At 40.1% G+C, this 15,294-nt stretch overlaps 1 protein-coding gene across 1 annotated transcript in view; it reads left to right on the forward strand.

Moving 5' to 3' along the window:
* Window positions 1-40: 40 nt before the first annotated feature.
* The window catches only part of PDE6D (phosphodiesterase 6D), a 46,084-nt gene continuing 30,830 nt past the window's right edge, over window positions 41-15,294 (forward strand). Inside the window, exon 1 of the mRNA XM_004427674.3 lies at window positions 41-271. Within this exon, the coding sequence (XP_004427731.1) occupies window positions 222-271 (50 nt within the window). The 5' untranslated portion in view covers window positions 41-221. The remainder of the gene's footprint in view (window positions 272-15,294) is intronic.

A 15,294-nucleotide genomic window follows, 5' to 3' on the forward strand; every position in this document is an offset into this window, starting at 1 on the left:
CTTTCCATTGGCTTCGGGGCGGGCGCTCCGAGGCTAGAGGGAAGGAGAAGGGATCAGGAGCGGGAGCTGAGGGGAGAGAGAGGCCGGTCCGGGTCTGGCCGCTGCCGCTGCTCGCCGGAGGTCTCCAGGCCCGGCTGCAGCTCAGTCCTCGGCTCCTGGTCACTGTCTACGAGGCTCCTCCGGGCCAGCGTGGGAGAGCCGCGGGCGGCGGTCGCCGCATCATGTCAGCCAAGGACGACCGGGCCAGGGAGATCCTGAGGGGCTTCAAACTGTATCCGCCTGGGAGCGGGGCGGGGCCGGGAGGACTTGGGAGGTGGCCGCTGGCTGAGGAGACGGGCCGGGGGCGGGGGCCGCGCCAGGTGGGCGCCCGAGGAGAGGGCGGCGGGAGGAGAGGGCAGGAGCGGCGTCCCGGGCCCCCGGCGGGACCGGCTCTGGAGGTGGGGAAAGGGGCGTCCTGAGGGAGGAAGGGGTCGTTGACGGGAGCGCCGGGGGGTGCAGGCGGAAGAGCCCCAGAATCGGTCGGGGAGAGGCGCCGGGCGTGGGAAACGGGTGGTAGGGAGGCCAGCTTGCGTCCGAACTCCGGCCCGCACCCAGAAGCCGGGAAGGGGCTGCGGCCCACGGGGAAGGGCCGAGGGGGCGCGGTGGGCTGGCCTCGAAGCCCAGCAGCCTCTTGGGCGGGAAGCCCCCGGCGGGAGCAGGGAAAAGTGACTTGGAGCGAGTGACCTTGTGTGGGACAAGTGCAAATGCTTGTGTTAAACTCTCTCGGGTGCCCGCATCCCATACCACCCCCCACCCCACCCCCGCCGTGTTTCTGCAACTTCTCTTCCTCACTTGTGGCTCCTTCCAGGGCTGGAGCAGAGCAAGGTGGGGAGAGAGAAGTCCGAAATGTAACTCTGCCTTGGCCTTTTGAGGCATTGGACGGTCACTTCTTCTCCACTCAGATCCTCAGTTTTCTTTCCACCAAATGAGGACCCTAAACTTGTGGCTGAGATGCCTTGAGGTGTCTTGGTTTTGCCCTGGGACTCCTGGCAAAGGGAGCTTTGCGTGCTCACGTGTGGTTAACGCATAGACATGGGGGAGCTGTCCAGCAATTATTTGATTACATTGGGGACATGGTAGGATATAGTAGCATATAGAAATCATTGCCTCAAGCCTGTGTGGTGCCTCTTGTGCAACCCTCTTAATGTAGTGAGGAAGCTTTGTGTTTTAATGGAGTGTTAATCTGTAACGGTATGCTGCGGATGAAAAAAATGTAATCTTATACATTCCAATTTTACATTTTCTTGCCGACCTTAATCTCTTCTTACATGCTCTGCCTACAATATGGAACATTCTTCAGTTCCTCTCTCAATGAAAATGTAGTCGTCACTTTAGGGCTCCTCCCCTGGAGGTTTAGTAAAGCACTGTTCTCTGAGCTCCTGTGTGTGTTCACAATGCCCATTTCACCCCTGCACATTTTCATTGCTTTGTCATAATCAGACACCAACTTGTAGTCAGTTTTAGAACACAACAGGCAAAAAAGTTCCAGGAAGTTTGGGATGTACAAATGAAATTTTTCAAATGGAAGCTGACCTGCTATGCTTTTTTTTTTTTTTTAAAAAAAGGAAGACATTATCACCTTTGCGTACTGCCGTTCATGGTAAACTTTTAGTACTTTTATGCAGTGAAGTTTAGTGACAGCCTCTTTTATAGCTCCCTGTACCTTTCTATGTTTCTCTTCATAATGGGTCTATAAGTAGATAGGGATGGCTGAAGTGTGAGAAAAGCTGTGACATGGATTTTATTTTTCCCTTAAGTAATTTATATTGTTACTTAACATGTATGCTGTGGACAGTAAACCAGGGACTATGGAGAACTGAGCGATTTCAGAAGTTTTTGTCTGATTGGAATTAACATATTGCTGAAAACAAGAAGGGGTCTTTTTAATGGCTTTTGAACAAGGCAGAAAGGGAAAGTTTGAGCTTCTTGCCTTTGGCTCTTGAACCTGTTGAGAAAGAGGCTAAGGGACAAATATGGAAAAGAGTAGAAAGCAGAGCCTATGTCAGCCCACCAGAAGGGAAGGTGAATTAACCAATTCAGTGATGACGGTAGTGCCTCAAGAAACAGGCTTTCAGGGAAAGTTTGACCTGAGCTGATTAAATCACAGGAGAAGCTGCCACATAAAAAATTTAGCGTGGGAGCAGTGGAATGCTTATCCTCTGGTAGCCCTTATTGGCATCTGAGGATTAAGAGGAAAAAGGGAAGGAGTTCTAGGATTTGCTGCTACCTTCAGGGAAAAAATAAAACAAATGTTTTAGTAAGAAACTACCTATTTGGCACCTTTTTTTGGGTAAATTGTTTTTCTGAACTTTCTTTCAGAGTATCTGTTTTAAGCAGAGTTTATGCTACAAAAAAGAAAGCACTGTTATATTCTCCTACCAACAGTGTTGACAATACTCATTTTCGGTATTGACTATATCAGTCTTCTTTATTTTTGCCAATTTGGGCAACAAATGATATGTTGTTTTAATTTGTATTTCCCTGGATCCCTAAATCCCAGGAGAGGTAATGTAACATAGTGGTTACGGGCTATACTGAATTGTAGAGCTATACCGCCTGCGTGGGAATCCCAGCCGTGCCCTCCTGGTTGTGTGTCCCTGAGCAACTTCCTCTGCCTCAATTTCCTCAGTTGTAAGTGGAGATAAAAATAGTACTTATCTCATAGAGTTGTTGTGAAAATTAAATGAGTTGATATCTAAAGCATTTCAAAAGGCACCTGATGTCTAGTAAGCGTTATGTATTAGCCTTTTTTATTGTTGTTATTAGAGAAGTTGCAAAATATTCTGTGTCTGGCCATTTCTTTTTCTTCTTATTAATTTTGTTTTTATTCACTTCACTATTGAATTGTTTATTTTTCTTATTGCTTCTTAGGTGTTCTTTATTTTAATGTCAATCCTTTGCCTGTTATGTATGTTGCAAATATTTTCTCTCAATGTATTGCTTGTCTCCTTTTTTTGTTGAGCAGAAATTTTAATTTTTTCCCCCCAAAGCCCCAGTAGATAGTTGTATGTCATGATGCACATCCTTCTAGTTGCTGTACATGGGACGCGGCCACAGCATGGCCGGAGAAGCGGTGCGTGGGTGCACGCCCGGGATCAGAACCCCAGGCCGCCAGCAGCGGAGCGCGCGCACTTAACCTCTAAGCCACCGGGCTGGCCCCTTGAGCAGAAATTTTAAATTATCATTTCAAATTCATCAATATTTTCCATGTGGCTTCTGCATTTTGTGTCTACTTTAAGAAACCTTCCTTATCCCAAGATTAATTAAATATCCTCCTATGTTTTCTTCTGTTTTTAATGTTTAGCTCTTTAATCCACCTGGAATGTATTTACACGTATGGTGGTAGAAATTGAACTTCTTTTGCTGTTTGGATAGCCAGTTGTCCCAGTACTATTCATTAAGTAGTCCATCCTTTCCCCACTGTTTGGAAATGCTATCTTTGTCATATACTTAATTTACATAAAACATAGGTTTATTTTTAGAATATTTCTGTTTCATTGATCCATTTGTCTCTTCCCGTGCCTGTACACATTGGTTTAATTATTATTGTTTTATGGTATGATTTAGTACAGTTTACAATAGGATTGAGATGTCATGAACAGAGTGTATGTGTTTAAAGTCATAAGGTCCTTATGAATATTTGTGTCCGTTTTATACACAGAACCTTGCCCATATGGCCATAATAGATACTCAATAAGTATGAGTAATGTACTTCATAAATCAAAGATAGTCTTTGTGTCTGAGAGAATTCAGTATGAGCTTTTGTATTTCCCATAAGTTATTTCCAAAATAAAATATCTGTAAGATTTCTTTCTCATATCACCTCCACCCCATCCCCTTTCAGCTCCTGCACATTAAGAGTCTTGCATTTCTTTCTTGTTTGTTAAAAACATAACATTTCCTAATTGTAAACTAAAGTTATAAGTGAAATATTACTTGGGGAACAAATGTGATTCTCCTGCAAAGTTTTTGAATTTGAGTATTGTAACAATATCTGTTACAGATAGTGTGTTTGTGAATCCTATGTTCCCCATTTCATTCATTCAACAAAGGTTTCTTGGGTGACTTCTGTACAGGGCACTGTGCACTTGAAGGATACAAAAATCAAGGAGTCACAGTCCCTTCTTTCCAGAAGCTTAGCCATCTTTATGTCTGTTTAGAAGGAATATCTTCAAAAGCAATTATTTTTTAATATAGTATTTAATTTTTCTGTTACAAACTCCAGCCACCTAGAAATGATGTTTGTTAATATTTAATATAGCTTTCTAATGCAGCTAATGTTTAATATATTTGGTTTCATAAAAATGGAATCATAGGTATTATTTTGTAACTTGCTTTTTTCACTTAATAAATTACCATGTTTATAACTTCCAAAGATGGTTACTTTCAGTTGCTTTCAGTGACATACATTTGTCACAATCCTCTTATACTAGTTTTCTAGTGTAGTCTGTAATGCACCGTTCTGCCTATTTGAATTACTTTTTCCTCAACATAAATAGACAACTTTATTAAATTAATATAAATAAAAAATGACAGATTGCCATAAGAAAGAATTATGCTTTTATGATTGCATTATTTTTAATCCATCTGGAATTCGCTTTAGTATGAAGTATGAAGTAGTGATTTAATTTTTTTTAAGATTAGCTAATTGTCCACATTTATTTATTTGTTTATACTCCAGATGTTAGTATAGATGACTGCCCACAAATCAATATGATAAATATTTAACTCAAAATGGACAAAGGAAGAAAGATATAGAAGAAAAATACAAATGACCAATGAATAAATTAAGAGATGGTCAACCTTATTAAAACAACAAACTAACTCTTTTTTTCCCCAATTAATTGACAGAAATTAAAAAGATTGATAATATTCAGTGTTGGCAACTGTTGGGGAGAAGGGACACTTGATTTCCTCTGTGTGTGTGTGTGGGTGTAGCCTTTATGAGAGTCATTGGTGTCTGTCAAAATTTACATGTAACTGCAGTACAGCATAGAGCAGTGGTTAAGAGCATGGATGGACTCTAGGTTCAGACTTGCTGCCTCCACCCTTGTGACCGTAGGCAGAGCACTCAAACTCTGAACGTCAGTATCTGTATCATTTCCTCAGAGGTTGTTATGAGGCTTAAATGAGACTGCATGTAAAATGCTTAGTACAGTGCCTGGCACATCGTAAGTAATAAATGTTAACTGCTGCTCTTATTTGTTTTATTAATGATTATTAAAATAGTGTTAATGTTATTACGAAGCCAGTTATTTTCTGAGATATAACCAATGCCTTCCTGCTATTCTCTTTTCTTACTGCAAAGCTAATATTTCTATTTTGCCTCTTTGAAGAAATGATTCAATTAATAAGCATTGATATATACTTAGTGTTTATCTTATTTTCTGGGAACTAATCACATTCCAATTTATGGCAGGTTAGCAAAAAAAGGAACTAATTTGCCTCAGAAGGTTTCTGAAAGCCCCTCTCGCTTGTGTTCTTGCATTTCCTGTCCTGTAATTTGGTCCTGGATCCCCCATATCCTCTTTCTCATAGCACCTTCGTCTTTGACTTGACTTCCAGTCAAAAATAGTTGGTTTACATCTTCTATTCACTTAGATTTTCTTATTAAGAATAGTAGACTGTTGAACTTCTCACGAATGTCAGTATTGCCTAATAGATGCCTTGGCCCAGTGTTAAAAATGAGTTTGAGGTTTATGATTTCCTAAAATATAGGTTTTGTCTATCAACCCAAGTTCTGGGAAAGCAACCAAAGCATACCACCCATACAGCCAATGAACACTGTTGATCACAGATTGTCTAGTCACGGACTTCATGTAGACTGTGACTGGTAGTTTGTTTTCCGGGATCCTCGTGCATGGACTCTGAGAAGTTGTTATTGCTATCCTAAATGGGTTAAATGAATATAATGTCCTATTGATCATGTTATTTAGGATTTTTAAACAGGCATTCCTGCTTTCACGTTTTGGGGAGTAATTTGTAGTATAATTAGATACTTACAGTCTTCTTCAGACCTTCTAAATTTCTTTCCAGGATTGTGTGTGTGGTTTATAGTGAAACATGATAGTAACTTCTGGAGAAATGGAACATAACAAGTAAGACTCTCATGGAAACTTCTGGTTGTATCATCACTGTATTTGATAAAGGGCTGGCAGTGGTGCTGAGGTTTGGCAGCTCTAGGTTCTTATTAGACTTGATCTCACTCTTGCCTCACAGGCCTCATTTGTCAGCACTCTGCATGATAGAGGAGGACTTAACTTCTGAATGTGTGGACCTGTCCCTATTCCTGAGCTTTAGCATCATAGGAAAGTACTTCAAAGCCGTCTTGTCTTGTAATCTGACTGTTCCAACCATTGCTTGAATGCTTAAAACTCAAATTGTCAAAATTTTAAGAGCAGCATTCTCTTTTTGCTTTTGACCTGGTGATCATTTTGAAGCTGAGACGAAAAGCAAATGTATGTATGTCCTTACAGACCAATATCCGTAAAAATCTCAGTGGATTGAACTAAAGAAGCACACTGTTTATGGCAAAGAAGGTGATAATCCCACTGTAAGAACACACATGAGGAACTTATTTAGTCTGCAGTGAAGCAGAGCACAGCAAGGGGGAGCTGGTCTAGAGGAGAGGCACTTGAAATGTGCCATACATACAATAATTGGAGAACTGAGGAGGTTTAACTGAAGATGAAAAGAGTTGGGCAAGGAACATGAGTGTTCTCATCTAAAGAAAAAACTGTTCTAAAGAGGAAGAATTAAATGTGTTCTGTGTGGTTCTCAGAGAAAGTACAAAACTCAAGGGTAGAAGTTATAGGGGCCAGAGTTTAGCCCAGTTGCTAACAATTAGAGTTACCTGGGGAAAAAAAACCCAAACATTTTCCAGAAAGTATTTTAAGCCGCAGATGGATGCCTGTCCATCAAGCGTATTGCAGAGGGAAATTATGTATGCATCAGATAAGGAATTCGAGTAGATGATCTCCAGAAGGACTCAGATCCTTTCCAACACTGCAGTTCTTTGATTTGGTGACAATGTCTCTTAGTTAACAAGGATTCTTCTCAGCAAGTATTTCTGTTAAGATATGTACTACAGGGCCAGCTCCGTGGCTTAGTGGTTAAGTGCACGCGCTCCACTGCTGGCGGCCCGGGTTCGGATCCTGGGCGCGCACTGACACACGGCTTCTCTGGCCATGCTGAGGCCGCGTCCCACATACAGCAACTAGAAGGATGTGCAGCTATGACATACAACTATCTACTGGGGCTTTGGGGGGAAAAAAATAAATAAATAAAAATCTTAAAAAAAAAAAAGGTATGTCCTACACCCAAAATAGGCAACCGTTTTTTGTGATTTGATATGATTAAAGCAAGATATTGGTTCCTTTTTGTTTTCCAGACAACTCTTCTTAGATATTCAGTATTGATGAAGTATTTTGTTAAGTGCATTGTGGATCCATTGATTCAGAGTCGCAGAGAGCAATTAATTTCTCTGAATTTAGATAAAGTCTAGAGAACTACACATAAATAGCTCTAATATAAATAACACTATAAATATAGCCACAAGAAGAAAGGGGGTGGCCTGATAATACCTTGTAGTCTTTTTCAGTTTTTCAAAGCACTTTGATACATTATTACATTATCACAACAACTCTGTACATTATTATCCCCTCTTTATAGATGGGGAATTAAGGATTAATGAGGTTGTCACTCACATAAAGGCAGAACCTTGGTTTGTTGTAAGCTGCTATTTTCTACTGTATACTATGATGTCTCTGTGGGGAATTTATTTTTTTGCTGTATCATTGATTTTGAGTTTAAACTTTTTCCTCAGTGTTTAAGTCACACATGTATTTTTCACTTGAAAATTATTCTCTTCCATTGTGGTCATATCCCCTATATTCTTCTTTGTTTTTCCGTACCCCTTAGGTACAGAGGGCGAGGTTTAGCCCAGGCTAAGGAAGAATTTTCTAACAATTAGAGTTACCTGAAAAAAAGACATTTTCCAGAAAATATTAGTCTGCTAGAGCTGCTATAACAAAATACCACAGACTGAGTGGCTTAAACAACCGTTTATTTCTCAACAGTTCTGGAGTTTGGAAAGTCCCAGATCAAGGAGCTGGCTGATTTGGTTCCTGGCGAGAGCTCGGTTGCTGGCTTGCAAAGGGCTACCTTCTTCCTGTGTCTTCACATGGTGGAGAGAGAGTGGATGGGCAAATCGTAGGAGAGTTGTAACTATATCATATGTGGCACCGCTATCTGGGTGACAGTTCTGTTTGGAAAGGATGGTTTGTGGACAGGTCACTGCTATCTTGAAAGATGAGGAGGTGTTGAGCAGTTTAATTTTTAAGATACTGGAGAGCAGCAAAGAGGAAGGAAAGTGATGGCATGAAAAATGAGGGAAGAGAGTGTTTCAGAGGGGAGTTGGGGTCAAGAATAGGATGACTGAGGATCAAAAAACAAGTCCTGGGGCCGGCCTGGTGGCGTAGTGGTTAAGTTCGCTCGCTTTACTTTGGCAGCCCGGGGTTTGCAGGTTCACAGATTCGGATCCTGGGTGCAGACCTATGCACTGCTTGTCAAGCCATGCTGTGGCAGGTGTCCCACATATACAGTAGAGAAAGATGGGCACGAATGTTAGCCCAGAGCCTATCTTCCTCAGCAAAAAGAGAAGGATTGGCAACAGGTATTAGCTCAGGGCTAATCTTCCTCACCAAAAAAAAAATCAAACAAAAACCAAGTCCTTGGAATTGCTGGAAATTTCATTCATTCAACGAATATTTGAGACTACTGAGAGTCCCGTGATACCTTATAGGTCATAGGTGACCTTTTTGAGAATAGTAGGTATTTGAGATAACAAATTAACTATAATCTGCCAAGATTCAAAAATGGGTCATAGATGAGGAAATAGAGTCACCAAGAATAGATTACTCTTTCAAGAAATCTGGTGACCTAGGAAAGCAGAGATTAGGGGACTAGCTTGAGCAGGTAGAGAGATTTTTATTAAAGAATGGAAATCACCTGTTTAAGCTCTCCAACTTTGCTCAAGTTGCTTAACATCTATAAAACAAGGATAACGCTTTCTCTGTCTGCCTTACAGAGACCTTATAAAATTTGAGTGAAATAATGTATGCCAACTCACTTTAAAAACCATAGCCCTACAAAGGCATTGTGCTTACTATTGCGTTGTTACAATTATTTATTTGTCTCTGCTTTCAAGTTCAGGTTGCTTTCTGTTTTGCAAATTTATAGATTTCATATTTCGGGGTATTGATAAAGCCAGAGTGTAAGTGATTCTTTTTTACTCCAGCTTAGACATCTGAAGCCTTTTTTCACACTTCTGGGAAGTAATTGTTGCTGTTGAGTGATAGCAAAGGAAGCCCTGTATATGACACATACGTCCCATTTGAAAGCCAAATCATCTTTGGCTTTGCTTTTATTTTTTTAAGAGGGTTATAACTTGAGGAAGTTGATTTCCCTCTTAATGCTGTAGCATTTTTTTAAAACTAGGTTAAAGTCAGGGATCTCTGAATGTAGATTTTGACAGGATTCAAAGCAATATTTCTATGCCTCCAGTAATATATATGAAACAGTGTCTGATCCTTTTGAGAACGCACCCTTGGGAAAGGGCCTTGTATTATCTCTTCTTCAGTCAGGAGGTTCTAGGAAGCAAATAAAAATGCAAAAGGAGTCTCTAAGAATCTCTTTGGCTATGTCTATTCTAGCTCATTTCTGACCAGTTTCAGGCACATAACTGCACATATCAGTAGAATAATAGACCTGCTATAAAAAGAAAGGTTTGTTCCATTGTTTGACTTAGCTACTTAGAAGAGTGTGTTATGTTACTAATAGTGATCTTTTTCTCATTACTAAATTACTTGCCTCCGCTGTTTCTCAGGCCAGTTTGAATTTGGATTGTATGCTTTCCAAGCACAGTACCTTTGCCAGGGCCAGAGTATTATTTCACAGAGATATCACCACTGATTACAGTGCTGCATATTACGTGTCAAGGATACTGAAACCTGGTTTCTCAGGGATCCATCTATATTTTCTCACCTTGTCCCCCATAAATAGGAAAAATACCACAGGGAAATTAATTGGGAAATTATTGGGCAGAGTAAGATGTTTAAATGTCCATGAATTAGAATTGGTTCTTAAGAATGTACTAAAAGACAGGATGCTCTGTATAACCAGTGCTATGCAGAAGAAGCCTAGAAGGAGGGCTTTGACAGGAGTGATATTTAAGAATTAATGAAGGTGGGAGTAAAAGAAGGAGATGAGTTTAGAAAGTAAGCAAGGAGGAGAGAGTTTGAGAGGGGAGAGATCATAAAGGCAGAGTGTTAAAAGACAGCAAACAAGAAGAAAAAGAAAAAGTCACAACCAAAAACTAGGAAAGCGGAGCAAAGAAAGGCATTCCTGTGATGAAAATGCTCAGGATACCACTAAACAGAAACTCCCTTTGTTTACTGCTGATCATTGCAGCTGCTTCCACCCCAGAGGAATGAGAAGGGAGAGGTTTTTCTTATGCCTCTGACCTTGGTATTGAAACTTTGCCTCACATTGCTCTGGTCTGCCATAGTAGACATTAGCATACATCATTATGTGCTTAGTCAGCCATTTTGTTTGAAAATTCTACTTACCTTGAAATTCCTCAGGCTATAGGTAATGAGCTGCATGCCCGTATATAATTTACAGGTACTCTGCCAAGTCATGAATTTACCTCAATGCAGAATGGGCTTTTAAATTCTAATATGTTTTTACCTGCAATTTGGCTGACTGACTTAGCTATTCTCCTTAGGGAGAATGGGGTTTTTTTGGTTTGTTTGCTTTTTGCTTTTTGCTGAGCTGCAGCTCTAAGTTGCCCTTTCCACAGCCTGCTAAACCCTGAATGAGCAGCTCTCCTGGTTTGGTTCCTAGACACTCTTCAATGAGCCTTGCTTTCTAGCTGTTCCACCTGAAAGAGAATTCTAATCAACCCCTCTGGCTTGCTCTCTGATGCTCAGTGTGGTTCAACACATATTTGAGTATCGATTATGTGCGGAGCACTGAGAAGAGAAAGATAAATAATATAATGCCAATGGAATTTGACTTGCAAACTTATATACACAGTACATTCTGATAAGTACTGTGATGCAGGTGTAAACAAGTGTACAAGTGCACCGAGGAGGGATCAGATAGCTTTGCCTGGGGGTGTATCAGGGACCACGATTAGAGAGGAGGTTGACATAGCACTAGATCTTTAAGGAGAGTGCTGGAGGGTGGGATGCACATTCTAGGCGAAGTGGAGCAGCTGTGCTAAGCACTGAAGCACAAGAATATGATGTCTCTGGAAAGTGCAGCAGTTAGGCATGGCCGGAGGATAGGGTGCGTCTAGGGGCTGAGGCAGGAGGTGACCCTGGAGAGTGGAATGGATGGCAGACTAGACTCAGTGTCTTTCTTCCTCCAGTATTTACCATCTTGACTTCTTTACCCCAGGCTTATAGCAATTTATTATCCCTGCTGCCTCCTGGTGGATTTCCTGTTCTTTGTCAGATGGTCCTTTCTACTTGACGCTACCTTCCTCTCTCACCCTTCTCTGTTGCTTTTTTTTAACCTTTTATTAACTTACTTACTTTAACTTACTTTTTTAACCTTTGTTAACCCTTTTTAAAAAAAAAAAATCAGTATTCCCCAAACCTATTTACAAAGCCTGAACTTTGTATGTTCTTCAGGAATGTGTATGTCTGAGGAGGGAAGGACTTTTTTTATTGGACACTCACGTAAGATTAAACTGAGAAGGGTCCAGAGCAGAGGTCTTGTCTTTATATTATCTGGAACAATGCTTCTTCAGCTATCACTGGTAAAGAACCAGGTTTTTACTTCTAATTTTTTAGAACAATATTTTTATAAAATAAATAAAAATGAATTATTGGACAAATGACATACAAAGTAAAAGTCAAAAAATTTTATTATTAGAATCAACAAATAGATTACTCTGCTAAATTGCTACTAAAAAATTTGAATGCTTATCTTGTCACAGACTGATAACAAATGGATTCACAAAGCAGCACCAGTGTGTGGACCACATTTTGAGTAACAGCTGTAGAATCCCCAATACAACTTGTGCCCGATACACAGAACTTCAATGTGTGTTTGGGGAATAAATATCTGAATTAGATGGTTAGCATGATTATAGTAGTAGGAAGGAAGAAATGATAGTATCAGCTGTCTTTGAAGAATTGGAAGGAAATGATTAAGTGAGAAAGTAAACTGCCCTATAATAATATTACCCTCCATGTAAAACAAACTTTTTCTCATCACTCTCTCTGAACATCGTTCCTTTGACTTTCTAGTGAGGCAGATATATATTAGTAAATCACATGTGTGAATTTCTGAGAAATATTAGTTTTGATCTTGCTGTATACATAAAACTTACTCTAAATATCTGCAGAAAGATATCAACCCGCCTATCTAAACTAGCTCTTACGAGCAAATATACAGTTGCTAGGATTGATTTCAAATACTAACCCCTGCTCTTGGAATCAAAGTATTTCTCCATGTTGTAATATGCACCATACTGCCAAATGCTCTCCTTGCCTGAGACTTTTCCTTCTCTGTCTTCTCAGAAGATTAGCTGAATAGAGTAAGAAGTCTTCTTATCAAAAACTTTGTAACAAACAAACAAGGCTTCTATGTCAATTAAGATAATTTCAGATTGCTTACAACACTGCAGATTTTCAGTTCTTAAAAGCAAATTGTAAGGTCTTGAATTCCCTTCAAATAAGAGGAATTAATGGTATCATTCAGGGGATAGGAAAGCAGGAGGTCTACTTTTCAATAATTGAACACATAGCTGCATTTGAAGGAGATCATTATTTTGAAATATTTAAACTCAAATAATATTTGAATACAACTTATAATAGGGAAGTTTTATTACCATAAATAGACTTTTGCTTCCATCATGGATCAGTATGGCATCAATAACTCAGTACATCGTCCTCATTCTCTACTAACCATATCCCAAGAGAACATTGTTCGGAAGAGCAAAAGGACCATTTCCATGGTATATTTGGGGGTCTGCCTGCCTTTCTCACTCTCTTATCAGTTGCCTCAGCTCTTCTAGCTCTGGAGGCCTGTCCTCACAAAGATACCCAGGACCCTGCAGCTGACTGAAGCCACTCTCTTTCCGAGAGTATATAGGTTGGACAGACCTCTGTCTGAATGCCAGCTATGTGGTTCACTAGCTGTGAGTTCCTGAGAAAGGTATTTAACTTCTGAGAACACCACTATTTCATGTGGGTGCCAGTATTAGATAAGATTGAAAAATAGAAAAGAGAGGGGCTCTTAGTATAGCACTTGGCATATGTATTGAATGTAGGTACTCAAATATTAATTCTTTTACCCTGGCCCCTCTTTGAGGACTAGCTTTAAGCAATGAATGTAGCCACATGCCAGAGAAGGCTGGAAGTATTGTTCAGCTTTTCCCTGGCCTTATATGTCTGCAATTATCAAGTTAAACAAGACTGTTAGGAAGCTAGCTCTGAGAAATGCAAGTTAGGGCTTTCTTTATCTGTCTGCATTGGTAATAAACCATAGATTAAGAATTATTGACCTTTATAGCCATCGTTAGGCTAATATAATGAATGGGTTTCCCTTACCCTTTGGAGATTTTGTAGAAACTCAGAAGAGAGACCAGAACCTCAATCTTAGACTGCTTCTATTCTCGCAATCCTGACTGGACTGAATTATCAGGCGACACCCCTTATCATTTAAATGCGAAAGAGACCAACCCCTCAACTGGTACTGGATTTGCTACATGGACATTGCTTTATCGATTTTATATAGTTCAATGTGGTTCAATCATTTCTGGAAAGTTTGCCTAAGCTAGAAAATAGTGTCTCTAGTCACACAACATGTCCTCTTTTAAATATGCCTATTACACATCAAGGATATATGAAATATCAAGAATTAGGGACCCCAAAGTAAGTGAGTTCTAACCTCTGGAACACTAGCAGCATAATCTGAGCTGGCCTTCTACAACACCAAAGGCATCCTGTGTCCTGCAGTATTTGGAGGTGCCTTTCTAGCCTCATGTCCTGGAAGGACTGCTTGTCCTGTACCATGAGCTTAGGAATCATGACTCATTCATCTTCTATCCCCCAATCTTGAGTGTAGTCTTTCCCGAGTACAAACTGGGTGTGTAGGATAGCTGATCGTGCCATATAAACATTAAGAGCATGGATGTTGAAATCAGGCAGTCAAAAACCAACTTTACCACTTAAATGGCTTCCTAAGCAAAGTACTTCCCATCCCTAAACCACAGATTCCTCAGGCATCTGAGGGCTCCAATAATATTGCCTATTTCATAGGGTTGTGAGGATTAATTTAGGTATGATGAAGCACTTAGCCGAGTGCCTGGCACTCAATACGTGTTAGCCATCGTCATTATACAGTGAAAAGATGCTGGGTGTAAATATCAGTGGTGCTGTTATGATTGCGTTTGTTTCTGCCAAAGATCCTTACACCCAAGAGATGTGTAACATGAGTCATCTGACAGCAGATTTCTTTCCATTTCTTGGTAAAATCTTCCCCTTAAGTTTCTTCTGTTCACTTAAACAGAAATTTACTTAGATATGGCCCATTTGATAAGAAATGTCTGATAAAGTATACCAGCTGATTCATTTAATTGCTATAGGTAATTTTACATGGAAGTTTTCCTATTTTACTGTCTTTAGAAATTATTTTGGAGGAATAACGATCTGGTAGTGACTTATGAATATTTTTATATTAAATATTTACGTTATCAGTCTTAAAATTATACTAAACATTTCCAACTTCTAATGGGAAAGCCCTGAGGAAAACAACATTTTTCCCCTTTTTTTTTTTTTGGTTACAGCTCTAGTGAAGTTTAGAAATTCAAAGGAGGGTATTGCCGAGAAGCCACAAAGAGACGCCGTGTTTGAGCTTCTTGATGTTCTTTCTGCACACTAAGAGAGGCGTTTGGGCATATAGTCCACTGTTTGTTGTTGGTTCCTAAAGCACTGCCAGGGGAAACTTATACTCCTGGGGTCTCTTCTTAAGTCCCCAGGAGGAAGTTGATGGAAGATGGTTATTAATCTACACCAACTTCAGTTTATTAGCTATACTTGTTCCCAAACATGCTTTTGGCAGAGAAATAAATTCTTCAGGTCCCTGTTTGGTGTTTGTCTATCCCTTTCCAGCACTGCAGCTGAGGGTTTTATTTTTTCTTTAACAATTTTTAGACATTTGATCTTTTTCTCTCACTGC

The sequence above is a fragment of the Ceratotherium simum genome, chromosome 37, assembly GCF_057802395.1.
Source record: "Ceratotherium simum simum isolate JZ-2026a chromosome 37, ASM5780239v1, whole genome shotgun sequence".
In the NCBI taxonomy this organism is placed as follows: Eukaryota; Metazoa; Chordata; class Mammalia; order Perissodactyla; family Rhinocerotidae; genus Ceratotherium; species Ceratotherium simum.